At 38.0% G+C, this 27,700-nt stretch overlaps 1 protein-coding gene across 1 annotated transcript; it reads left to right on the top strand.

Annotated features, from left to right (window-relative positions):
- The first annotated feature begins 473 nt into the window (after positions 1-473).
- Positions 474-27,024, top strand: STK17A (serine/threonine kinase 17a). The gene is made up of 7 exons (XM_069007778.1): positions 474-801; positions 8,077-8,289; positions 15,415-15,559; positions 20,828-20,954; positions 21,663-21,711; positions 21,849-22,028; positions 22,848-27,024. Exons 1-7 carry the CDS (start codon positions 623-625, stop codon positions 23,179-23,181), a joined length of 1,227 nt encoding a protein of 408 aa, XP_068863879.1. The 5' UTR covers positions 474-622; the 3' UTR covers positions 23,182-27,024.
- Positions 27,025-27,700: the final 676 nt, after the last annotated feature.

Raw genomic sequence — 27,700 nt, 5'->3', positions numbered from 1 at the left:
TGTCATATTTGTACGTATTGATTAGATCCCCTCTCTGTCTTCTCCTCTGTAGATTAAGCAGGCCCGGCTCCCGGAGTCTCTCCTCTTAAGAGAGATATTCCTGACCCCTGATCATCATTGTCACCCTCCACTGGACCCTCTTCCGTAGCTTCTGGTCTCTCTTGTACTGAGGAGCCCAGAACTGCACACGGTGCTTCAGATGTGGCCGAATAGAGGGGGACGATCCTCCATCTGCTGTGACTCGAAGATATCCAAGCTACGAAGGGAGGCGGGCCGGTCTCTCCTCAGACACAGCCTCCGCTTTACGGGGTTTACTTAAACCCGGGTGAAAGCGAAACAGCGACATTGACCCGCCGCTCCCCGCGGCCGCCGCCAGGTGGCGCTGCCCCGCCGTCCCGCCTCAGGCCCGCCCGCCAAGGTGAGGCGCGCGAGGGGCGGGGCCTCGCGGCTCCGCCCCGCCCCCTCGGCCGGCGCGTGCTGCCCGCAGCCTCCGCGAGCCGGCGGCAGCGGCAGCGCCCGGAGCGAGCGCGGGCCGGGACGGACAGGGACACCGGGAGGGAAGGGGAAGAGAAGAGAAGGCGAAGGCGTCGGCGTCCCCCTGTCGAGGGAGAAGCCCCGCGCCATGAGCCCCGACGAGAAGCCGCCGCCCGGTCGCTCCCGCGGTGACCGGCCGCCGCCACCTCAGCCCGCGGCCGGGCGATCCCGGCGGCGGGGCGGGCTCCTGGCGGAGATCCGTACGCCCATCCGCACGGAGCCCTTCCAGGAGCGGTACAGCCTCAGCCCCGGCCGGGAGCTCGGCAGGTGAGCGCTTCCTCCGCTGCCCCGGACGGCGGGGGAAGGAGCGGGGCCGGGGGATTGTGGCGTCGTATCCTTGGGGGTCCTGCCGGGGTAGAGCCGCGTCCAGCGGCATCCAGCGGTGGGCTGTGCCCGCGCTGGGTCAGCTCCGAGGGTGTGCTCATGGCATTGGCTCGGCTGGAAGAGGGTGCTGGGAGGTAGCTGTACCCCGCAGCTGTCTGTCTCTCCTTCTGCTGAAGTCAGCCTCGGCTCCCCAGCCTTGCGGATCTGGCTGGGAAGATGCTGTGGTGTTCCGTGGGAGCCCGTGTAGAGTAGTGGGTATAGCTCTAGATTTCCATTGGAGATGGAAACCTGTCCCTTTAAAAAAAAAAAAAAAAAAGTAGTATTATTCCCTAGAGCTTTGTAAGCTGTGATATGCGGAAAAAACAACTTTATTGGGATAGCATCTCCTTGAGAATAATCTAATGGTGGAACTTCTCAAAGAGTTAAAAAGCTGGTTAAAATCTTGAGTTTGGAAGTGATTCCACATGTAAGGCTTAGTCCATGTATAATTTCAACACCTGACTGATAGAAAGTAAGGTTTAGGGCAAAACGTCTCATTAAAAGGTTTTTGTGTCTTGGGAGCTACATATGTGGAATTTCAGCACCACTGAACCAGTATTTTTGTCTGAAATTCTGTCACTTCTTATTAAAATAATGATAGTATTCTTAGAATTACATGTGCTTAATCCAAAGATTGTTCTGATAAAAAAGATTAGATGGAATACCACGGGATATATGGAAAGATATCCTCCTCAATGTATGTTCTATTGCAAGTTATGCTAGCTGTGTAATTCAATTTATACAGCAGCAAAACCAACCCCTTTGGAGCTAAGGAGGAGTTTCAGCACAAATGTAGCTTCTCTAAGTACCTCTAACAAATATTTAGGTTGCCTAGGTGTTAGCTTAATGCCCACTTAGTAACTCTGATGTACCAGTAGAATAATGCCCGTTTAGACATAGTGGTCTAAAGCATTCACATGGAAAGCAGGTGGGAGAAACATCCCATGGAGTGAGAAAGCTTTTTTTAGCTTGTGACCACAATGTCCAAGGCCTGGAAACTGAAGCTAACTAAATGCAGGCTACAAATCAGTCTAAATTCGAAGAAACAGTCCAAAAGGCGTAGGAGCAGTGTAGCACAGAATGTCCTGGTATCATTGCTGTTTTGGTTTTGTTTTTTTTTTTTTATTTGAAGTTCAGATTACTTCAGAAAATATTTTGCAGTTCTTCCATGGAATTGAGCATTTCTGTCAGAGCTGGGTGATAGTCATTGGCCTAATCAGAACATGGAATAGATGAAGGTTCCTTCTGGAACAAAAAAGTAAAACTGAGATGATTGGCTTTACACTAAGAACAGGAATTAAGTACTGCTGCAAGTCTTAGTCTGCTGTTTAAACAAGTAAATCTCACCATGGCTTTTTGTGTGGAATATATTTTGATCAGAACTATATTAAAAGATGACCTTCACATGAAGGCTGTGATTTTGCACCTGTAGTTAAAATGAGTTAAGTGGCAGTTCTAAATTTTTGTCTTGGTTTTGAGCAACAGTTGCACATATTTTTAGTTCAGTCTGTCTCTCTTTAACTTCACAAGTGTTTTCAGTATCTTCTCTTATAGAATATAGAAATCTCTACATTTGAATATGCTTGGTTTTTTATTCAACAATTTTCAATTGGTTTTGTACATTTTGATTTTTAAAAAGTGGATAGTTTAGCTAAAATGCTCCCATTAAAGACTATTTTTTGCCAGCTCTGTGACAAAATGTAGGTGGAAAGTCTCTCTGCCACTTTTAACTGTCATTTTATTGATATTTTATTAACACAAATTGTTTCACTTTTTTATGTTTGTAAATTGTGTAATTCTTTGTTTACGGGTAGAGTTTATCTTTACAAAGAACAAATTAGCACCCAGGTATGGCAGGTTTTTGTCTCCGATGAAGAGCAGTCCTTGTGCACACAACATAATCTAAGAATTAAGATTTGGTGGAAAAAAGTTTATGCACTCTGTATTTGTCCATCCCATTTCCCAGAATCAGAGAAACAGTTTAAAAGCTGAACTTTAGGTAGGTTTGAGAATAACAACATGCATTTGGATTGTGTTTAAAACTGAGAGCGGGGAGGAAGAAGCAAGTAAGTTTATCACCTTTGCTGAGATCAGGGCTGCTGCATGAGCTCAGCAGGTTTGTGTGGTCTTTAGCCTCCCATTCTGTCAGTCAACACACGGATGTTGAACTTCCCAGGGCACTTGGAGCGTCTGTTTTCTCTTCTCTGGTCCCTGCGTTTTGGAGGAGGTGGGAAGAAAGGGGAACATGGCAAAGTGTTAAGGCATTGTAGTTCTAGTAATGCTGGGAAGAGAGGTGCAGGGGCTCTGGCCCCAGGTGGCACGTTAGGGAGCAAAAGTCCTGGGGGAAGCAGTCCTGAAAGGCATGGATGACTCTAGCAGAACTTGATCACAACGTCACCAGAGGGATTTGAGTGCAAACCCATAGCAAGTCAGGCCTCATTAGTTCTGCTCACAGGAGAAAAAACTGCTTTCAGAATGTAGAGCTTATGTGCTTCAGAAGGTGCTGCCTTGTTCAGTAGCTGAACAGGCATTTGCAAGTCTGTTGAAACAAAGCTGTTGGGAAAGCCAGGTTCACTTGGGAAAAATATAAAAAAACTTCATTATAATGGCCACTTAAAAAGGAAATTATTGCAAGTTCCTTAGGATAAGATGGAAATCAAAGTTTTTTAATTGAATTATTTAATATATGAAATTTTGGTCCCATATTCACATCCTTAATAATTTTACTGTCCTCAAAATCAGAATATTCTCACACAAATCTTTACTTGTGTGAGGTTTGAAATCAGACTTACCTCTGATGATTGTTTTAGGGGTGCCAATTCGCATCACTTTACTGAGATTTAAATGTTTTCAGACAGTGCTAGCTTGAGTTAGGTTAGTTTGAAGAAGTGTAACCTTTGCAGAGGGCAGGACACCAATTGCTTAACTTTTCCTCTTACCATTTGTGCTTAAGCCATAATTACTGTAAAATTGGGAACAATACATTTTTTACTACCAAGAGCTTCCTTAAAGAGACTACTATAATTATATTTAGTTGCTTTGCTCATTTTCCTCAAGAAAAAAAACTCCTAATTGTAAACAAAGTATTACTACGCTATTAATTCTTCAGCTTGTTGATGGAATGTTGCACTCCTTTTTTTATGTGAAACAAGCTATGCACATGTTGGAAATCATCATTTGTGTACAGAAAATAATACTCTTGATTCTAGAGCTGGGTTAGGCTGGTCTGTCTTTCTTCTGGAAGGTAACAGTCACCTTAAATGATTGATCCAAAATAAATGATCTTCTAGCGAAATGTGTGCACGGATGTAAATACGTCCTGTGCAATTCAGTTGTTTCTTTTCATTCCCAGTTTTTTGTTAAAGCATACAAGCTCATTCTCCAAAGGTAAGAATAAGAAATATTGTAATCATCCAAGGAGACTGAAATAGTCTTTGTTCCTGACTAGTGACATGGCTGTAGTTTCATGTGCAGGTAATGCATGTCTTAGTTTTTGGGGTTTTTTCCCCAAAAGAACAACTCTGGCATGAACTTTTATTTCTCAGGTAGCTTTCAGTAATGCGTGTCTTAGCAGTACATGACACTTGTACTATTTTGTGCCATCATACTGCTGTCCTCAGCTGCTCTCTGCAGTAGCACAGCTGGGGTGAAATACCTGTGGAACTAAGCAAAAGTGGAAAAGAGGTAAAAATGAAGAGTTGCAAGTAGTTGGTTTTGCCATTTGAGAGTAAATTTCTGTGACTAAATTATTCATGAACATCAGAAATTGAATCCCTACACTTTGTTGTTTGGAAATCCAAAATCGTCAGGGGAAAAAAAAACCCACACTTCAGAAAAAATGTTTGATATGAGTTACATAATAAACTGCATACAGTATTGTGGATCTCAGAAAAATTTTTTTCGGAACTTTATAAAAAGTAAATATCCTCACAGGAAGAAGTTATTCCTGCATTTGTTACAGTGACAGTGTTTTATAGGTCACTTTAAAAATAAGGTTAGTTATTTTAAAATATTTTTATTTATTATAAATAAATTAGGTTGGTTCTCTGTTGTTCTGAACCTAGGACAACAAAAATTAATTGGTGTGGATAAATGTTCCTGCTTATCTGATTTGACATTTGATTTGTGATTTGACAATTTTCCTTTGAGCTATAATGTGTGCCTAATGAAGCAATGCAAATTCTGTTGGCAATCTGAAAAGGTGACATTGAGCTTCCTTGTAATCAGATATGATTTATCTTAAATCATAATTCTTGAATGAGACTCTTGTGAGGAGTGAGAACCACTTACAGTTTCCCATTCTTGTCTCTCTCCAAAGCATTTTTATTTGTGATTGGATGTCTGGTAGTCTGTTTTCAATTTGGGAAATGCACATTAAGATTTTTATCTCAAAATTATTCTTCCTTCCATGCGATGTTCTCACTGCTAGCTCTTTTCAGTACACTAAAGTAGCAATTCTGTGATCTAACACTATTTTATAAACTTCTTTATAATACGTTCTGAAAAGCAGGATTTTAAGAAAAGCAAAGATGAAGTGTATGCAATGTATACTTCATAAGAATGCTTGTTAATATCTGGCTTATCTACTATTCTTTTCCAATCAAAAAGAATTTCTTTAAAAATTGTCCTTTGGCTTGACCATATAGTGGATACTATCTTTGGATCTTAGCTCTGAAATTTTCTCAGACATGAATCTAGATCACTGCACAGTAATTAGTTCTACTGGTTATAAACATCAAGTTTGTCAAGTTTGATCTTTTTGGGAATTGTATTCAGAAAAGATGAGTTCTAACAGGCAGTAGTTATAATAGCTCTAATTATAGGCATAACCATGAGGAATCTGGGCAGGATTCTTGGTCTGAAACAATTTAGAATTAGTATTTGTCAGCCGGCTGAACTCTCGTGGAACCTGTCCTTTGAATTACATCACCTCTCAGGCTTCTGGCCAGCTCAGCTAAACAGGACATGTGTGGCCACACACGGTGGTGGCTCTTGCCGTTTCTTGCTGCTCCATGAATGCTGTTTTATTTCCATAGTGACTAATGCACTGTGAAGCGGCAACCTTGGTACTTATTAGGCTAATTAACTTGTTTCCAGATAGATTTTGTATGTAATTCAAAACAGCGCAGTACTTGAAAGCTGTATTATAAAGATTTCAAACTTTTCTAAGCCGCTTTCTCTAGGTCCTTCCTGGTGCTAGAATTAAAAGCTTTTGACTGCACTGAGGCAACATTCAAGAGGAAGTTGCACAGTGCATTCAGAGACTATATAAGGAAAACAGAGAAGGCTGAACCCAGGCAGGGACCTAGATTTATTGGTATAGAGGCTTGGTATCAGGTATTTAAATAACTTGCTGTTAAAGGGCATCTCCATTTATTTTTATATGTTGTTTTTTGACAACCTACTCACCAGTGGATTTTTTTCTTGAAATGTTTTTGGTGCTAAGAACTTGAACAAGTAACTTAACACTTTTGATAAATGCATAGCTTTCTATTGTACATTAATTCTGTGCTACAAAATTATCTTCATGCATTTACAAAACTCAATAGTTTTGTCTTCATGTATATATTAGTAATTGAGAACTCTTTCCCAAAAAGTTAGATTCAAGACATTGAAAGTATATTCTTACTGTTTGTCTACCTTCACCAGACATCTGGACTGTGCTGTGATCTAGTCTTAATACCTACTGTGCTGTAGATAATTGTGCTTATGCAAAATATTATTCCTAGAGGAATAACTGTGGCTGTATCAGTGGTTACAAGTCCAATTATTTTATTGAGATTGCCTAGCAAATACCCACTTTGTGGGTACTTATTTGACTTGATTCATTTAGACTGTGTGATTTTGAAACAAATGCTTATTAAAAGCAAGCCGACCACAACTTTGTTTAGCAGTTATATTTCATGGATAGCAGTCTTCTGCCAATAGGCTGGGAGAGTGAAAACTTTGACACAAGCTGAAGTAGTTAATTTTGTGAACTTCAGCTTGGAGATGGGAGAGGCAAAAGCCATTGTAATTGTGTCCCAAAATAGATGAGTGCTATTATTTTGGTTTCAGCACCCCTACAGTAAGTAAAGAACCAAACTAAAGATCTCCAAGTTACTCCTGCAGCTTTATAAGAAAATGTTTACATGTAAATAAAAAAAAGGTAGTTTTGATTATTATTATACCTGTATGGAAAGAGCTAAAGTAAGATTACTATACTTCAAAGTGTGAGAATTCATCAGTGCATTAGTGACAGGTATTAATTAAAATACCTATTCAGTCTAAAAATCAGCACTGTGTGAAGGGAACTGAGTGGAGCAGGTGGTGTGGGACTCTTGCAGGGAAGTTAAGAGCAGCCACTTCTGCCAAAGTGCTGTGGGGGAAGTGGTGTGATGCAAGCGCTGCAGTGTGGTTTGAGCTGGCCTGGTGCATCATCAGGTGTGTGTTCCGCCGAGGTGACGCTCATTAATGTGGGCTAAGCACTCTGCTCAGCTCTCTCTGCTCTCAGTGTTCCTATTCACTTTGGCATTGCTGCAAAAATCGTGCTACAAAGCTTGATGTTACTCAAGCTGCTTCACTGTATTTAAATTATCTGTGTTCCTTATTATTAGTCTCACTGTGTAAGTAAGGGATTTTGAGTATTGTTAATCAAAAAACTCTGTCTGTTATCATTTGAGACATGCCATGGTGAAAATACAAAGTGCCATCTTGGAAAATGTAGAGTCTGGATATTGCATGGCAAATGGAGCAGGATTCAATGAGAGTGCTATTACCTTGGATATGGTGGGATACTTGAGAAAACAATAACTGGGTTACTGTGAGGTAATCAGAGAAAGCATAAATTGCTTATTTGTACATTTTGGTTTTGCCAGCTTTTTTAATTAAAGTTTTGAGGATAATTTAATCTTGGGACTAGCACAACTTGTTTATTCTGTATTTTTGAAAACCAGGTTGTTTGAATTGATTGGGGTTTTTTTTAATTCTTTATGTTTAATGGAGGTTATTTACATTCTGAGTTTCTACCTTTCGAACACAGGGATCATCACTCAGCAAGGCATCTTTCTAAATTCAGATTGAATCTTAACTGCACCCTTTAACAGTGATTTGGTTCAAGTTTCTTGAAGCATTAATTTATAAAGGCAGTGCTAAAGCTGTCACTAGGGAATGTAAAATTTAATTGTTATTTAATTTCAGGGGAAAATTTGCAGTGGTGAAGAAGTGTATCCAGAAAGACACTGAAAGAGAGTTTGCAGCAAAATTCATGAGAAAAAGAAGAAAGGGTCAAGACTGTCGGATGGAAATAATCCACGAAATTGCAGTCCTTGAGCTGGCACAGTGCAACCTTTGGGTCATTAACTTGCATGAAGTTTATGAAACTGCGACAGAGATGATTTTAGTCCTGGAATAGTAAGTATTAATAATAATTCCTGAATAACTTTATGCGGTATTTCCTTGAAACAAATAATGTAAAAATACTGCGTATCAATGTGAATAATGTAAAAGTTTTTATTGGTTGCCTCTTACCCTTGCTTAACTTCAAGAAGAATTGCTAAGAAAATGACGATTACGAGAAGTTATGTGCAATCTCATAACTACTTCAGATTATAACAAATTTCTCTAATTATGTAGTATCTTTCAAAGCTGAACTATAATTTATGTAGTTAAAGCATCTTTAATGTACACTCCCTACTTGTAAAAGAGGAAGAGGAAAGAAGCAATGAGTATCTGTTCAAGAACTGAAGTTTATTTCATTGACAGTGGCAAAGACGGGATGAAATCTGTTGTGGTTTTTTTACCAGTTATAAAAAAGGTATTGAAAGTGACATCACTGCTAGAAAGAAACTATCAAAACCCCCTACGACAGAAAGCTTGCTAAAACAGTATCTTTTTGGGGAAAGAAAGGAGGAGGATTGAGACCTAGAATAGTTTCTTTCTAAGGACACTTGACTCTGCATTTGTCTGTGTGGTTTTCTCCACTTGAGTTTGTCCCGATGGGTGTTCCAGCAGCTGTTGTGACTGTTCATCTCATATGCCAATGACTTTAGATACTAGGGCATCTAGCTGGCTTCCAAAGATGCAACCAAATGCTTGTTGCGACTGAACTCTATATTCTTGTTAAGCTCTATGGATTTTAAATAATTAGGAGACGAACAGTGAGGCTCAATAGTTCAGAAGTGACTTGTCCGCTAAGATAAATCTAGTTTGTGCAGCTCTTCTCTTACTCGATAGCAAATAGAAATGGTGAGAAATCTTATGTCCCAATCACATCTTGTTTAGAAGTCAAAAGAAACTGTATCTTTAAAGTTCAGTGAAATGGAATGAGACCATGCCTCCTAAGGCAAAATTCCTTCTATAATACATTTTTTAAAATTCACTGTGCTCTTAATGAAGTCATGAGGTATGAAATATTCAAGTATCTTTTATAATACACAGGTGTGACAGAGCTTCTGGGGTTTTAACTGCTGCTACTGACGACTCATAAATACCTGCTTTAAACTTTAGCAGAAATTTAAAATAAAATACAATTTAATTTTCTAGATCCCGTAGCATTTAATATGAGCAGTGGAATCTAAATGAGCTTTGTGATAATTTCGATGCAAAATTCCTAGTTTTCTTTTAGAACTCAATTTTCTTCCCCTTGCAAAACTCTTCTAATCTGAAGTATTAACTAGGCTGTTCAGTAATTAGCAAAATTATTGGGTTTATATGCATCAGTCATACCTTGTTTCAGATAAATAGCTGTGTGCTGGAGTTGTATATTACAAAAACAGTCTTTCCCTGACTTCAGCAAGTATGTCTGGATGCTTCTTTAATGTCAACATGTTCCAGAGACATGTTGCAACAAAACAGGTATGAATGTTAGTGAATTTCTGACATTCTGTCTGCAGAGGATTAAAGAACATACCTAGACTGCAAGCTTCTCTAGGGCTTTTCAGTTTCTATTAAGCTTGATGGTCTTTGTGGCAGATCTTTATCTCCTGAAGAAGTAAAACAAATACTTAATTCTTGGCCACTGACTTCATCTGCTAAGGTTTTAAAGTTTCCTGTCTTGTGGAATCTGTCATAAGGGCTGAGGGTTTTGCCTTCAGGAAGTGTTTTGCCTTCAGGAAGAGAAATATTAATGTTACATGGAGGCTTGTCTTTCAAGCACTATCAATTTTTGACAGAAAACGAACTTAAAATTGGCCACTGTTAATATTAAGTGTTGAGCAGTGGGAAGCAAGGAGGCATTAGAGTGTTGGCTTCAGCTGTAGCAGAGCAAATTGGGGCTGTCTGCATCCATCCTCACAACAGTCTCTGGTTTGTTGTCATAAGACCTCAGTCAGGGTATGTATGTCAGAGTTGAAGGGGTAAGTAAGGCTGACAGGGTAACAGATAAAGCCTGGAATTAATCTGTAGGTCAGTTATGTTTCTGTATTTCACTGAAAACTGAATGAATGAAAAGAATCTGGAATTTTGCTGGAAAAGGTAAAGATATAGTCTGGTAAACTTGACATATCAGACAAGAAAAGAAAAAAGCAAATTTGGTAACTTTTGGGCTTGATACCTGTATGCAACCTACCTGTCATCTTCCAATTCCTTTTGAAAGAAAAAGCAGTAGAGCATCTGATGCTTAAGAGCTGGTGTTTTTTATAAGTGCTCATCACCATGTTTTTACACATCTATGGAAGGGATAGATGATATTAGTGGGTCATTAATGGGTCAGATGTTACAGAAACCTGTAAGTGCAACTTCAAAAATCTTCGTCATTAATATTACAGTGTGAAGAGCCTCTGAACTGAGCCAGGGCCTTGTGTAAATACAATAGACTTTCGTTATCCTTGCTTTAAAAAAAGGAAGAAATTGTCTTTATCATCTTGAAGACACAGCTAGTATTTATTTGATATGCTGGATGAAGTGTTTTTTCACCTCTAGCTATATGGACCTGGATAATGCTATGGACATTAATTATATCTATTAATAGATAATATCTATAATATCTATTAATATTAATGGACTTATATAGTCTTGGACATGATTTGTTTTCCTGCTTACTGGAGGTGTGACTGGTTAAAATAAGAGTCCGCTGGCAGGAAATGGTCCATTTGGCAGGGGATTTAACAGATAGAACTTGAAGCAAACCCACTGTAATCACAAAAAACTGTGTTGGTCCAATATTTGCATCTTGTCTATTAGAGTAGCAAGCAGAGTTGTTCTAGTTAGCAGTCTCAAATCAAGACTAAAGATTTTAAAAAAGGTTTAGGGGAAAACTTCTCGAATGGTCTTAGTTACCTTTGCTTGTGTTTCATTCATTTCTTGGGCTGCCTGATTGGCAAAAAAAAAGGCAAAAAAATAAAAGCATTTGTCTGAAAACAGAACTTTTAAGACCAGTATCTACAACTTAATGCATTTGGATGCTTCTCTTCCCATGTCCTCTCATCAGATATGCATTCACAGTTTTCTCAGGCTTTAGGGACATTGGTATGTTATGGTAGCCTTACACTGGAAAAATTGCCCATAAGTGTGCTTATTATCCAGTGGTGTGCCTAGCCAAGGGAAAGAGTTACGGCTGTCAGCAGAGTGAGCAAGAACCTTTGCTGGTAGCGTTACAACCACTGTGAACAGCTTGTACTGTAAGCTCCATGTAGAGAAAGTAGATGACTTTCCATTATCTTGTAAAGATAACCCTTTCCAGAAAGACTTTTGACAGAGCTGAAGATTCAGGAAGCAAATTCTTGTCCATTGCACACTGTATATAACTCAGCATTGAAATCAAGTAGGAATTGGTCTACATGTCTGTACTCTGGTGATTTGTTACTTCTAGGTCCTTTAGAACACTAATGTAATATCTGATCCATTAAAGCTGGGGGAATGGTTCATTTCTTCAGGTGCCCTGAAATAGGTTTGTTCAATCTCTTTCTAATGATAAGTTAAATGACTGTGTTAGTGTCTCATAAGTGCACTTGAAAGAAGTTTGATGCTGAATCTCATACAGTTCATTGTTAAGATACATTTCAAGGAAGATAAGCAGTCTCCATTTAATCTAAAGTCAACATAATTGTAAGGAAGATTAATGCTCCAGACTTCCAAATGACTTTTAGCTCATTTATGCTGCTAAGTAGTAATAAAGTGTTAGCATGCTTTCAATTGATGAAGAGCAGTTGGATTTCACTTGAAACTAGAGAAATTAATAGCACAACAGTACTTTCATAAATAAATTAAAATAGCTAAAGAATTATGGTTGCCAGAGCTTTCAAGTTTGGAAATACTTCTTATGCCTCACATTTTTTTTCACACACTTAGCTAAGGGAGGGTGTACTAGAGAAATAATGCATTTTAAGTAACACTGAATTCAAACTGTTTTGCTATTAAGTATGTCCTTATCAATTTTTTTTCCAGATTAAAATGGCTTGTTTTCCTAAAAACTTTGTTGTCCTAAGGATAATTCTTTGCTTTTTTCTCCTCAGAACATTTTCTGACTAGGTGGGTGGGGGTGTCCAGTCATTTGCTAAGTTATTTCATAATGACAGTTAGAAAAACTACAGTTTAATGAAAAATGGGTAAATATTATTAACACCAGAGTACTCTTGGTCTGCATATATACAGAAATCATAATAGTGACATGCCTATGATACTTTCCTAGCAGGTATTTTGATCCCTTCTATGGTTAGATTTCTTTTTCCCCTGAAGTCTAGCTGCAAAATACAAAATAGCTGTGTTGAAAGTATTGTTAAGGAGCTTGGCAAAACTTGGCTTAGGTGTGCAGGAGAGTCTTTTTGGAGTTCATTTTGACATTGTGCATCCAACCACTTGTGACTGGCTTGGCTCACAGCTTCCTGACTGTTTTCCTTAAGGGAATCAATTAAGCTCATTCCATGGCAACAATACACAAAACGGTCTTGCAGTATTAAATTTCCATGTGATCTTGTAAAGGGTTGCTGTTACTTGTTTGAATGTGTTAATTTTTGGACAGAAGGAATTGTCCAGAAGGAGTTGTTCCATCAGCATCCCAAACAGCAAAGATCAAAAAACAAAACATTGCATGTGAAGTCACCTTCCCATGTGAAACTATTTTGTAAAACCAAGTGCCTATGGTAGCTGGGAATGGCAGTGTCTCGTAAGTCATGAAGTGGGTGTGCATGTGTGAGGGCTGTATTTGCATGTCTCACTCTTAAAAATGCTGATGAACCCAGGCATCTTCAGAAGTGTAGGGAGGGACTTAGATACTTTTTTTAAAAATAAAAAAAAAATTTAAAAGTTTCTGGATCAAGGGTTTTCTATTCTCACGTTGGTAGCGCTTGTGTCTTGATTTCACTGATGGGACATTGCTCCAACTTTTATTGTCTTGACTTTTAAACCTATAATTCAGAGTTCTTTAAGTGTAGTATTAAAATTCTAGGTGGCTTACATTTTAGTGCCTACCTCAGTTTTAATTAAGTTACACTAATAAACAAATTGTAGCAGATGCCTTCCAAGTAGACGTACAGCAAACAGGGCTTTATAAGGCCCCTCCACCCTCAACGTGCACTGGTTTTTCAGGTGGGTCTATTAAACGTAAAGTGTGATCCCACGTTTTGGGTATAAATCCGATTTCACAGAATTAAATAACAGAAGTATTTTTTCCTTACATGAAGTGGCAGAGCTCTACCAGCAAAATCCCAGGGCTATTGCTCTAAAACATATTGTGTTAGTAATTTTGGTGGTAGATCTTATCACTGTATGTGCATTATAATTCACTGCTACAAGGAATTAAATCACTCTTCAAGTAACATATTATGGCATTCTTAAAGCAAGAAAGTTTACTTTATGGGTTGCAGTAGATGTTTTTCTGTTCCTGTCTGGAAGATCTGGTTGATGTTGCTTTTTCAAGGAACTTGGTTTAGGATATTAGAATACACTAACCAATGTTCATTTTAAAAATGTCATTAATATCGTAATCCTGTTCAAAGCTGAAATATTACTATTTCCATGAATTAAATAAAAATGGACTGAAGGAAGATGCAATAGTGTCAAGCGTATGAAATTTTTCAAAAGGAATTTAAGGATTACTATTCCTTTGAAAAACTCATTCTTGAGCTCTATCATCTTTGATACAGAATGAAGAAAAATAATTATTTAAGAGAGGGGTTTTTTTGAAAGAAAATCTTAGTTTAATAAATCAAATTGTACTGCTGTACCAGTCAGCCAGCATATAGAACAGAAGTGTAAAACTCTTTAGGAAAGGTTAAGATTTAACCTTTTCTTTTTTTTTTTTTTTTTGGTAAGACAGTCTGCAGGGAAAATTTAAAATAATAGCAGTGAAAATACTTTGAGGGCAAAAAAGGTTTTTTTTAATCCATGAGGCTTTTGAAAGTACAAGGACTGTAGCAGCAAAGTTAGTGTAGGCAAAATGAAAATTTGAGTATATTTAAGTGTTCTTTTTCTGGGGGTACATGGTTGAAATGCACCATTTGAACTCTCATTTGCTGTTATATTCATGTTGAATGTGCCTGGCTGTCTTCAGGATAGCCTAGGCAATGCAATTCATTGGAAAAAAGCAAGCAAAGGCAGAGTAGATGGGTATGCATCAATAAGGATTAATGCTTGTGCAAAGTCATTTTTGCATGTCAGTTTGGTGTAACTGGAGAGGATGCTGTCCTCGAGGGTTTCACCACCTTTTCCTGAGGGGTGATTATAGAATTTCATGCAGAACAAAGGGTGTATGTGCTGATTTCATAGTAGTAGTTCAACAATCCATATGCAAAGCGGCCCCATTCTAACATTCTTATGCCCATTCTTGTTTTAAGATGGAGCTTCTGTTCAGTTTATTTTACTTTTGATGCTACTGGGTTGTATTGTAAAACAATTTTACTTCTCTAGAGCCATTGCTATACAGAGCTGGTACTGCATGTGGCTTCAGAGTACTTTAAAAGCATTCATTCATATCTAGTTATTTTTATATTTTTTGTTACTCTGTTATTTGTTTAAACATATATAAACAAAAGGGGAAGCAAGCTGAGAGCTAAAATTTTCAGAGCTATTTTTAGGTGAAAGAAGTTTAGAAACCTGTAATGCATCCCTGTATATCAGAGACTTCATAAACAATTCAATTGCAGACTTTACATTGATTCTTTTGAGTATGTGCAGCGTTTTGAGGAGGATGGGAGGTGGGGCTGCTTTGTTCTATGTTTACAAAGACTTGCCTTGGCCAGATTTCCATGTAGTTTCGTAAGAATGGCAAAAGGCACATCTTCTATGAAAACAATGTCCTCAAACAAATGTGGCATTCATCTGAAAGCAAAGTCAGTAGTGTTTCAAAAGTAGTCCCCAAAATTTCTGTACTATTCATATTCTCTAACCTAAATTACTAAAATCTTTGCTTCTCTCCAAAGCTGCCACACTGCAGAAAACACTTCCAAGGCTGTAAAAGCTTCCAAATGTCTAATAACTGAAAATATCATTATTGATTTATACCTCCTGCTGATCTTGCCTATACAAAAAAAAAGTGCGAGTAGGGCCAAATGGGTGCTATAATTTAGTCTTTGAACTAACAATATTCCTACTGTTCCACAGTGCTGCTGGAGGTGAAATCTTTGACCAGTGTGTGGCTGAAAGAGAGGAGGCCTTCAAAGAAAAAGATGTTAAACGACTTATGAAGCAGATATTAGAAGGAGTTTCATTCTTGCACAGAAACAATGTTGTTCATCTTGACTTAAAGGTAAGATTGGTGCTGTATTTTTCTTACTGATTTCTGATCTGTTGACTTTCTTGCTGGTAATATGTCACAATAATGCCAATTTGTAATTAACACAATTTTACCTAATTACACCTTGAATGATAAAATTAAACTTTTGGGATTGAGTAACCACCAGGTCTGCAAGCCTTTTGGGGGGTTTCTATGATTATGTTAAAGAGAAACTTCATTTGATTAAGTGAAATGTAATGAATTAAAAAGTTAATTCGCCTCGCACCTTAAATTGCAAATGAGTGCTTTGGGTAAGACCTGACTCATTTCTACATTTCAGTAAAAATTTCTGGGTATTATATGGCCATTGAAAACCAGGTTTGTTTTTTGTATTGACTTGAGTTTTAACGAAGAAGAAGGGTGGTAGTGACACTGGTGGAATAAAGTATAATGTTCCAGAATGAAATGTTCAAACAGGACTGGTAAATTAATGTGTTAAGTACATTTATAGCATTTTCTTTCTTTTTTTTTCCCAGTTACTGTAAAACCTAATTTAAATCTCTGTCATTTGCTGCCAAACAGTTGGCTAACACCCTATTGGTATATAAATTATCATGATTTACCGAAATAAGTATTTTTTCTAATTGAAAAATAGTTTTGACCTAAATCAAGGAAAAAGTACAGTTGCCATCACATGAAATCTTATGGCTAAGAAGGGAGTTGTAACAGGGATCCAGAAAACTATCTTCTATTGGCAGCAAGCTCGTTAATTTTCTTTAGCTTCCACCCATGTACTCACATGGAAGATGCAACTGTATCTCATGATGAGGTTGAACTAGTTTACTACTAAGTAAGGCGGTATGAAAAGTAACTTGCATTACATTTTTTAAAATTCTTTTTACACTTCCTATTCTCATATTTACTAAGTATATTGTAAGCTGCTGCATGTTTGTTCTGTTGCTGAGATCCTTACTTACACTTAGTTGTATTTTGGCACTATTACAAACCTACCAGTAGATTCCAGTATCAGGCTGTATGTATTTATATATAACTTAGCACGTCATTAACCATTCATCAGCTAAAGTAGATGAGCCATATTTGCACACAAATATGTCACCTAACTGGTTTTCGAAACATTTATTCAAATTATATGTGGAATTCTTTGATTGAGTCATACACACAGAATATTAATAATTGGACTAAAATAATTAATGAAAAATTTTGGCAAGTGATGTGAGAATAAGTGTTCAGAAAGACTAAAAATGAGCAGTTAGAATTCCTCAAAGTTCCAGGATGCTTAAGCAAGATACTCAGTGTCTCTGCAATGGTTGGCCATTGAATTTCCTTGAAACAAAGTGTGTAAAATTAAAATGTCCTTTGTGGACAGTATATATTTGTACATGTTTGTAGTTAAAGTTGTGGTGTTCCTTAGCACCATCAGCTGGATATCCATAACTGGCAATGTGCTGTGTTTTATATGACTTCAGTATTTATTTGCAAAAATAGACTTGGGATGTTGATTACAGCTTTTGTACAGAAAATAAATTCATAAAAAACTTACTTAAAAAAATTCCAACTGGTCAGAAAACTTATGCTATAACATGGAGCATGTGCAGTTCTCACTGAAAAATCCAGCATTGTTTTGCTGCCGTACGAAAGTTCATTAGTAGAGCAAATTGTCTAGTGATTAGGTTAATTAACATGTTTATACATTAATGCAGTGTGCAATGTGTGTTTAAAAGTGGATCTTAAATGGAGTCCTACTTGCAGTGTGATGACTTTCATGATATATAAAACTATCAGTCTTTTGCAAAATAAGGTTTATGGAAGTCTTCAGAGTATCGGCAAATAAAATGATGGAAATGGTAGAATTAAAAACCATGACTTGCAAAGATTAATTGATCCACATGCCTTGCAAGACTTTAAAAAAAGGCCCATTTTTGACAGAACTCAAAAAGTTGGATGCTCACTTTGGCCACATATTTACTAACCCGCTGTCCTCATCTTCTGTTTTATCATGTCTCTTGCTGCTTTACCTTGTGGCTTAAAGCAGTGGGGAATTCACTAAGTACTTTGTGATGGCATCTGGAAGACTTCTGGATGTTTACTGTATGTTATGCAAGGTGTTTGCCAATAGGAAAGTTTACAAATTCTTGCTAAAATGTGGGGGGTTTCATGCTATTAGTTGCACCTTTGTGTCTCTGAAGATTTCCATTTCATTTGTCTGTTACAAATTCCTTTGGAAAGGTCTATCCGATTTTCCATATGTTGCACCTTCAAAAAAGTTAAATTCTACACGCAGAAGAATTTAAACCCAAGTGGTTGTCAGTATGTAATTGTCAGTCTAATATTTATATTATAAATTTTACAAACCAGTTTTGTGACACTGACAGCTACCTTGCTCTAGCTTCTCTTTGCTCTCTGATATGAGATTTTTCGTGAGACTAAACACTGCAGAAGGAAATGGGGTATTTTGATGTGGCTTAGCAAGGTTGTCACCTGATCATTTCTTTCCAAAAGCATGGTTCTACTGAAAGACGGTTGAAATATGTAGTGTTTTTAATAGCAAAATACAATTATATAGTCCAGTTTTGACTTGGATAAAGAGCAAATATAATGCTACCTAGTGCAAATTAATTATCACTTGACAGTATTGTGTTGATGCTATTTAATTTGTAGGGTGTGCATAGATTGTAGTCAGGAGTCTTTCATCTCTTCTTAATGGTGCTTAAAAGCTTCAGAGTAAGGGGAGTCTCCTTTCTCTGTGTTCTCATTTGCTGTTTGACTTAATCTTGACTTACTTTGTTTGGTAAAAGCTTAAAGTAGTTGGGAATGGGAAAGAATTTAAGAAGTTGTGGGGGGCTGAGGAAGAAGATACTTTTTTAGAATCAGCCTAGTTTAGTATCTTTACACATAATGCAACTGGGGTATCTCAGCTAGTCTATTTTTCCTGTTTCTGACCATTATTTCTTGGATAATTCCTGTCTTTTCTTCTAGGGATCTGAGGGGTTTTGAGTATTATATAATTAGATAATCTGCAACATTAATGAAGTTAGGTAAGGTGAGGCATCGATTAGTTTAAAAATGCGACCTTTATTATGTGTCCTTAGTTCTTAAGGTATCTTCTTGAAACCAACTAAAGATACAAGAAATAAGAGGATTTAAACGGAACCTTTAAGCCTTGCTGCAGTAGAGGGGAAGGTTTTCAAACGTTGCCATTTGATGGTTTCCATCAACAATTTCAATAGTGCTTGCGGGTAAAAGCGAAAGGCCGTTTGTAGAATAGCCACCAGGAGAGCCTCCGGCCAGCGTCTCTCCTGCCTTTGTGGGCTGACAGGCATTAGGCAAACCTAGATGTATTCCAGCAGAGTGAAACCAAAAGAGAAACAGTATTACAGATGTGAGGAAATTATCTTACTTTTCTGATAGTTTGAGAGTAATGGTGTCAAGCTGAAAACTACGGTGAGTTTGAAGCTATGGCTTCTTTTAAGTTTCATGCTGTTTTTTAGGCTGGCACTTCCCATGAATCCCATAATGATTCCTTAAAATAAGAAAATTACTCAATTCATGTTAAGACTCAATTCATATTGTAGACAGGGATTTTTCTGCATAGGTGTGTTTTGCATAATAAGATTTTTTTTTAAAAAAAGACAATAAAAACTACTTGTGGCAACTGTTTTATCTACAAAAATATTAAAATACAGGGCTGAAGTGTTTCACAAAACTTTTCCATTAAAAACTTTTCCTCGTTTAAATATAGAGAACAAATATTTTTCTCATGCTTTTAATTTGACTCTTCACAACATAACTACATTTCTCACTGGGAAGAACATCTGAGAGGCTAATGAATGAGGCACAGTCAGCTTTTTTGGATGTTTGCTTTTCTAATACAAATAGAGAATAACAAATCTGAACTATAAAGAATGTGGTAATGTGCAGCTCCAAAAGCCTTTGTACAACCACCAGATCCCAGTTTGTAAAGAAAATTTAGAAAGAGCTATTCTTAATATGTAGGTTTACAAACAGAAAATAGATTGACAACATCATGGAGTTATTATCAAATAGCACAGTTTAATTCTGCAGGAATCAAAAAACTTTACTATATTCAGCTCTTGCAGTGAGGAGAACTGGCCCAAGTTTTTTTAAATGTTCTTGCCCAGGTTTATTCCTGTGTTCAAAAGCAAGGCTGTTCATGTGAGAGCATGTCTTCATGAGTTACTCTGGGGATGGAGGACATAGCAGCTCTGTGACTAGAGAAGTATAAATGTTGGTGTTACTCCAGCTGGATTATCAGTCAGTGGTTGCTTTGCTGTTCTTAGTCTTTTGTCCTCCTCCCTTTTCGACCACCCTGAAAAGTGTGGTTGATGATCCAGGTTCCCAATAAAGACTTCTGCACTTTCATGGAACTTGGGCTCACTAGAAGCATGAATGCAGTGTCAATTGTCAGCACTACCGTTTGGAGAAGTTAATGATAATGATAAAACCCAGTGTGATTACTGGCCTGGGGGTAGGAACAGTCAAACCTTTTTTTTCTTTTTTTTTTTGGGAACTTTATGCTTCAGTTGCAAAAAATCTAAGACCTGTTGTCTAAAGTTAGTTTTTAGATTTTTATTTTTAAATTGAACTAGCATTTAAAATAGTAAGGAACTTCTTAATGACCACAAAGGTGCTTTGAAGGAAGACAGCCACGATCTAGTGACATCAGCGCAAACAAGTTTATCCGAAGGTGATGCTCTTAAAAACCTGTTTTTCAGGCTGCTATGTTTTTTTTCAACTGTTCTTCAGTTAGTGTTCTGTAATACAGTTGTTTGTACTTTGAACAGGATTCAGGTTGGTTGCAACAGACATTTAAACAGGTGCAGTCAAAATAGTTTTGTGTGTTCAGGGTTTTTTAAACGATTGGGTGTTTTTGGAAACCCTTCAATGGGAGGTACTTTACACCATCTATTTGAAGAATCAAGGAGGGAAGAGGTGTTAAAGAGGTGATAAAAAGGATTAGAGGTACAAGTGTGGAGGTACTTACATGCTATTTTTAAATGACAGATATTGGCATGTATTTCCAATGTGTTCTAAGCTAACTAACAAAGGTTTGATTCTCAGTTCTAAATTGAAAATCCTGCCACACCTTTTAGCCTACGTGTCTTTTCAAAATCACCTTGGGGGAAATACATAAATGATCCAGGATATCATACTTGTTATGGGAGGCACTATTGCTGCTTGTGGTCTAAAATAATTATGCAATATGATGTCATAGACGCTAGTTTTGGGTGATCCCAAAAGTCTCCTCCTCTTGTTTTTCAGCCCCAAAATATTCTGCTAACCAGTAAGTCTCCTCTGGGAGACATTAAGATAGTAGATTTTGGCCTTTCCAGAATAATGAAGAGCAGTGAGGAACTAAGAGAAATCATGGGAACTCCAGAATACGTAGGTAAGTTGTTACTATAGGAGTGATGAATAGTCCAGGCTTCTGGGGAGCCAAAAGAGAACTTGGAGCATGCCAACCTGGCTGTGTAGTCACTGTGTTGCAAGATCAAGTTATTACTTGGACGTGGCACTGCAGTCAAAGGTGGAACTGGCAAGTCTTGCCAGTCTAATGAACTATGATTGTGTGCTTTTGTTGAAAATGAAGACACACTTTAGATGATTCTTACCAGCAGTGATAATATGTATTGTTCTGATTAAAAGTTTAAATTCACATATTCAGTCTCTGAATACAATATTTTAGCCAGCATAGGTTTTCTATTTTTTTTTTTTTTTAAAGCCCAAACCACTCCAGGCCTCGAAAATATCTTTAAGTTGTGTGGTATATCTTCATAGTTATGGGTTACAGTGCTGGAATATGCAATGTTCGATATTTCTGTTTTGTATGCAAGACACTTGCTTATGGATTCCTTAACTGGGAAGGAGACTGGCCTGGCTTCTGAAGATGACAATAAAAGGAAAATACTTCTTTATACTTAAAAACAGCGAATGATAGAAACCACTTAAATAACCTGAATAGAAATATCTTGATTTCAAAAGACTGTCATGCTTCAAATGGCTTATCTTAAATTTTACCACGTGACCATTATTGCATTTTTTAACTATAATGTAATGTCTGTATATGACAAAACCCATTTTTTTCCCCCCTGAATAGCTCCTGAAATTCTGAGTTATGACCCAATCAGTACAGCAACTGACATGTGGTAAGTTGAACAGATTAATGGTCATCATAACTGTACTGAAAAGGGTTGTTCTTTGGGTTTTTTTTTTGTTTGTTTGCTTTTAAGAAAAAAAAGGCAAACTAAAAAACTGCTTTTCTGGTTTTTACTTTTTAATTTAGGAGCATTGGAGTACTGGCATATGTTATGCTAACAGGGATATCGCCTTTCTTGGGGGATGATAAACAAGAAACATTCTTAAATATATCTCAGATGAACGTAAGTTACTCTGGAGAGGACTTTGACCTTGTATCAGAGTCTGCTGTGGATTTCATCAAAACTCTGCTGGTTAAGAAACCTGAGTAAGTAAAATGCACAATTGTATATGCTAATATGTCAGCCTGACTTAATTTTAAATGTAGCAAGTGCTAGTGTTTTCATTTTTAAAGTATGAGGGGACTTTGATTTCACTGTGCTTTTGCTTTTTATGTATATGAAAACAGAATTCCTCCATTTCCATCCAAGCATGTATAGTCCAAACGATGTCCAGATGTTAGTAATTAAAACTCAAATTACTTTCAGAAAACTGTGCGTGAACTGTAGCTTGTAGCAGTGAACAGTACACTCATTCTTCTTGCAGGTACTTTGCTGAAGTCTTTTAAAAGAACTCAGCTTTGAGTCCTTAATTTTGGATGGGTTGGTAGAGAACCTTGCCTTTTTGGTTCATTGGTACACTTTTCTCAATGGGCAGCGAAATGGAAATTCCAGGTTCCCAAATAGAACAGGTGTTTTCTGTGGAACTTCATGGGACATGTCAGCTATTGAAATGGCTTACTGCTTGTCTGTGGGAATACTTGAAGAATGTAAAGGTTGGATAATTTTTCTATATATAAGAAGAAAATCTGTATAAACTTTGAAAGTTGGTTGGCAGCATGAAAAAATATAAACTCATATTTGGGGATCTATTAATTTCCCTTATTTTAAATGCTAGAAGTTCATCTACTTGAACTGCTGTGGTCTTTTTTGGTAAAAGATAGCTGTCAGTGGTTTTTTTTTATTTCCAATTCTATCTGTCTTTAATACATTCATATCCTTGAAGTATTTTGTGGGGATCTCTTCTGCAGGGTACTGGATTTTGTATTCATTTGGACATTTATTTTAATGCTTTCCTTCATCTGCAGGGACCGGGCAACTGCTGAAGAATGTCTTCAACATCCATGGTTAGAACAAAGTGATAATCCCACTTGCAGGGCCTGGAATAAGAATACAGAAGGGGAGACCAGTGATGCCATCCAGAAAGATGCGGATTCTGCCTCTGAAAAATCAGTAGATGCTGAGAAAACTGGAGAGGAAGAATCAATAGTGACAGAAGAACTAATTGTAGTGGCTTCATATACACTGGGACAATGTAGGCAGTCAGAAAAAGAAAAAGTAACTGAGCAGAAAGCCATTTCCAAACGATTTAAATTTGAGGAACCATTACTGCAGGAAATACCAGGAGAATTCATTTACTGAACTGTGTGGAGCTTCATAGCTATAACTGGAAGGCAGTTTTTTCTACTAAACAAAAGTATTCTAGCCAAGTGAATTTCTGATACGCAATATATGTTCTAGATAAAAGAAAGTGTTTATAAATGGCATACAACAAAAAATGTGCCAAGCTTATTTTCATGGAACAGATAAACAAGATTTCAAGTGGCTGACAGGAATTTAACAAAGATGATAAACTTATTTTTGTTTTTAATTTTTATTTCTGGGTTTTTGTTGTTGTTGTTGTTGTTATTGATTGGTAACAGAGTTTTTGTTAATTATTCTGGTGTTCTTGAGAAGTCAACACTGGAAGTGTTTCAGTGACAGATGTCAATAGGAGTATTTTAGGATATGTTTTGGCATTTAATGCAAATATATAATGCTGGGTTTTCCTCAAACGCCTCCTGACTTCAGTGGAACTATCTGCTGATCTAAAACTTGTATGAGAGGAGAATTTGATCACCTGGTTTGACATACAGATTACAAAATCATCCTCTGTGTGTTTCTTTGTTTACATCAGGTCAAAGACCCAGACTCCTCTGGGTGTAGCTGCACAGTGAGATGAGCTTCTCTAGACAGAGATGCGTGTCTCACTGGTAAAGAAATCTGTATTGGAGATACGTCTGATTTGGGAGCACAGTAAAATACTGTTCCTGAGGGTGATGTATTTGCTTATTTCAGTCACTTGCGAGCCAGCAGAGAAGTTCCCTTCCCCTCCTAATGTTGGGTGACATGTGCCAATAGAATCCAGCTCAGTGTGGCTGCACAGCACTGATGAGAGGAAAAATGACAGTCTGATGTAGCTCCTCTGAAGTTATTGAAGTTCTCTCCACTGACTCTACCATGTTAGGTTAGACAGTTTGTCCAGCTAATCAGCCTTTGATTCCACCTCCTCCAGAACCAGCTGGGGCTTTACTGGGATCATGAGGTCATTTCTGCCCTCTTTCTCTTCCTCTAACTGCTGCTTTAAGGAAGAAAGGAGCATCCTTAGGCTAAATTGCATTACCTTGTTCAATATAGCTGTTAGATGAGGAGGAAGATACTGCTTCTTCTGAAACAACGAAGCACAGCTCATGCCTCCTGCTTCCTGATCACTCTCCCTTAGCCACTTGGAAAAACAGGATGTTATGTGGCCAGGCAGAGTGGGTTTAGGGAGCAGTATGGATGGGTCATAGTTCTCAATGGACGCAGTCCCTCAGAGGACAAAGCTGGCACCAACTGGGCATCAAAACTGAGTGGTTTTTGCAATGTACAGATTTGAGTATCTTGGAGTGAGACCTAGTTTTCTAAGAAGTCTTTCATATTGATGCTGTCCCAAAGTTTAATTTTTGTGTAATTGAAGTTTAGTACTATTATATTGCGTACTGTTAACTATTCAACTATTTATTTGGTTTCCTTATGCTGTTCCTTTATAATAAACTGACAAAAGTTTTCTTGCTATAAAACATTGACTAGAAATTCTTAAGCTAGTTTTTCCCTTTTTTTCCATGTTGGTACACACTTTCCCAGTTTCAGATGTATCAAATGTTCTTACTCCATTTAGTGAGCAGGAGTTCAGGGCTCTGTGCTTATGTTACAGTTCCTCCTTCACATGAAAGTTAAATGGCTTATTAATAAGACCAGCAGTACTGGGGTGATCTGATCAGCATGGCTGGAAAGGCGAGGGAAAAGCGCTAGTACAGAAGAAAGCTGAACCAAAAGCTGTGGGCCAATGAGTGTTTTTCAAGAAGGCTGTTACACATAAGTAACATTGGCTTCATTGCCAGAGGTTGGGTTGCCTTTATTCCAGCCACATCAAGGAAATTGCAGCTAAATTAAACTGTTCTATCAGGCTTCTTCCCCTATGGAATTACATATTGAGTATTCATGTAGGTAGGGCAGCTTCTTGGTCCTCGAAGATGTTCATATAAGAAAACAGCCTGTAGTGTTCAGAATCGAGTTTGGATGTATTTTATATTGTAATGCAGAGATGCCTTTCATGCTCTGGAGAAAGGAGTCGCTTGCTGGACAGCTCTGGCTGCCTCTCAGCAGGAGAATCTTTGAGCCAACAGCATATCTGTGTTATCTGGGTGTTTCTGGACACAGACAGGAGCTGACCCTACCTACAATGCGGATCTGTTTCAGCCTTGTTAGGCAGGACAGTACCTCCACAGGCATCTTTCTTTTACTCCCCAGTCATTTGCCCAAGACAATTTGCTTGGGTGAGGGGACATTGATTCATTACATTCTTCTGTGCGAGATTACAATTTCTCCCATCTTCGATCACTGCCATTTTGACTTTTTTCCCCTACATCCATACTTTCTTAAGTTGAGCAGAGCAGTGAGGTTGAAGCATGTTCACATCCTACCCTTACAAATCAATGTTGCCAGTGTTGCACACATAAATGTTTAACAACTCCTGGTTGCCCACAGCTAACAATTTGAGGGATGTATACCCACTTCACTTCCTCTTTGTAACCACAGATCATGTCTCAGATTGAGACTGGTACTAATGGAAAAGAGTAGGTGCTGAGCAGTATACATTTTGTCCTATATGTATTAATGTAGGTCAGTGAAGCTTAACATGTATACATGAAATACATACTTATTACAAGGCCAGCTTCTCTTGAATTGGCTGCTTTGAGATTTCCAGTGGGCTGCATTTCTGTTTAACTCTTTGTGCCTTAAGTGATTTTATACAGTGTTTTTAACATCATTAAGAATTTGTATAAAGTTGTGAAAGTTTAATAGTTTAAGTTGTAAACAAGGCATCTTAGATTCACACTATAGCAGGGAAAATTTTCCATAACGTTTAACTGCACGACTATCAGCCGGACCCACATGCTTGAGGCTGTTTCTCTTCCACTGTGAGTGTGGGTAAAGCTGCAAATGAGGTGTTTTTACCCTGAGCTGTAGGAAGGGGCTGTTGCAGTTCTTGAGGAGCTCAGTTACAAGTGAAGTGACATATCAGTAAGACTGGGAACAAACCACGAGCTGTGAGGAACAGCTGGTTTTCTGCAGCTCCATGAGTACCGGGGACCATGTGTACGTATGTACACAGGTCATCTGGAGCAAGCTGCTATGTTGGTGGGGAAGGGGCTGCTTGTGGAGAAAGGATCAGCTCCTTGGACCTTGTGGGCAATGCTCTCCCAGTCCCCACTCTCCAGACTGTGCATGTGCTGGCTGCCTTTGTAGCACAGGGAACGTGGCTGCTGTTTGCTCAGATGCAGGATGCTGAAGGAATGGAAGGGCAGATGTTCCTAGAGAGTTGTTATCTGTGGTTTTGATGGAAGAGCCATGAACTGTATCAATAGGAGGAGTAGGTCCAGGCCTAGGCCTCCTTTCAGTTGTTGGAATAAATAGCAAAGTCCTAATGAAAAGCACAGCCTTGTCTCCTCTTGTTGCTATATTCACCTCTTTAAGATTTTAGATTTTATAGATTTTATAGTTGCTAAATTAAATATTCTACATAATAATATTTTTCTTTTTGTCCAAAGTGGAATTTGCATTGTGATTTGTCTAATTTGTCGCATTTTCGTGTGCAGATCCCTAAATACAAAAGGGTGAATTCTAGTTTGTGATCTACCCCATGAATCTTGAGAGCTGTTGGGTCACAAATGCAAATAAAAGCTCACTGCCCGTTCACTGGTGGCGCTCTCAAGGGATGAGGAGGGAGGTGGGCCTTGCACCACATTACTCCATGGCTTAAGATCTCTCTTGAATATTTCAGGTGTTGTTCCTGGAAGACAGTTCAACGTTTTAAAGAAATAGTGCCAGTTCATTGTATTTCTGATAAGGTGTTTACTCTTTCAGGAACTTTACAATAAATGAAATTTTGTTTTGTGAACAGCTGATGGGCCTTTTGTTCTTTGTGCTTTGTGAAACACCCCTTAGCAGGATTACTGATATTTTAGTTTTCTGAATGACACATTTGTTCAATTTATACAGCTAATATAAAATGCATCAATAGTCTTTTCCACACTAAAGCAATATGCTTCCACTGTAGAGTTCTTCATGGTACAGATGTTGAATTAAGCTGTCATTTGGATTAATAAATACAGTCAGGAAAAAAATAAGTACAGATGAGTGTGATAAAAATCTCTCCTAATTAAGAAAAGGTTAGGATTCATCAAAGTGAAGCAGAGCATTAGGACAAGAGTTGTTACTGCAAAATTAGGAGAGGAAAGGGAACTACTTGAAGGGATTATCTTTTTTTCCTTGAAACACAGAGAACTTAATTACACTGAATCTTTGCTTGCTTGTACAAGTAGAATCACAGCTGAGCTGGTGATGCATTGAAATCAGTGTATCCCATCTCTTCAATTAATTTGCAATGCCAGCATACAGACTGAATTACACAGGTGTTTTTTAACTAATCCTCACAGGGAAATCTCCTGAGCTGCCAGGATATCACTTACCATCTGCCACTTTCCAGTAGCACCTTGTGAGATCCAGCTGGTCTGGCTGCTGGATGGAAGGTATTGTGGGCCTTACCAAGCAAAGAGAGGCAAAGGTTGTCTCTCAG

This window comes from Aphelocoma coerulescens, chromosome 2 (genome assembly GCF_041296385.1).
Source record: "Aphelocoma coerulescens isolate FSJ_1873_10779 chromosome 2, UR_Acoe_1.0, whole genome shotgun sequence".
Taxonomy (NCBI): Eukaryota; Metazoa; Chordata; class Aves; order Passeriformes; family Corvidae; genus Aphelocoma; species Aphelocoma coerulescens.
Note: the sequence above shows the minus strand (reverse complement) of the source record. Positions and strands in the feature narration are given on the sequence as shown.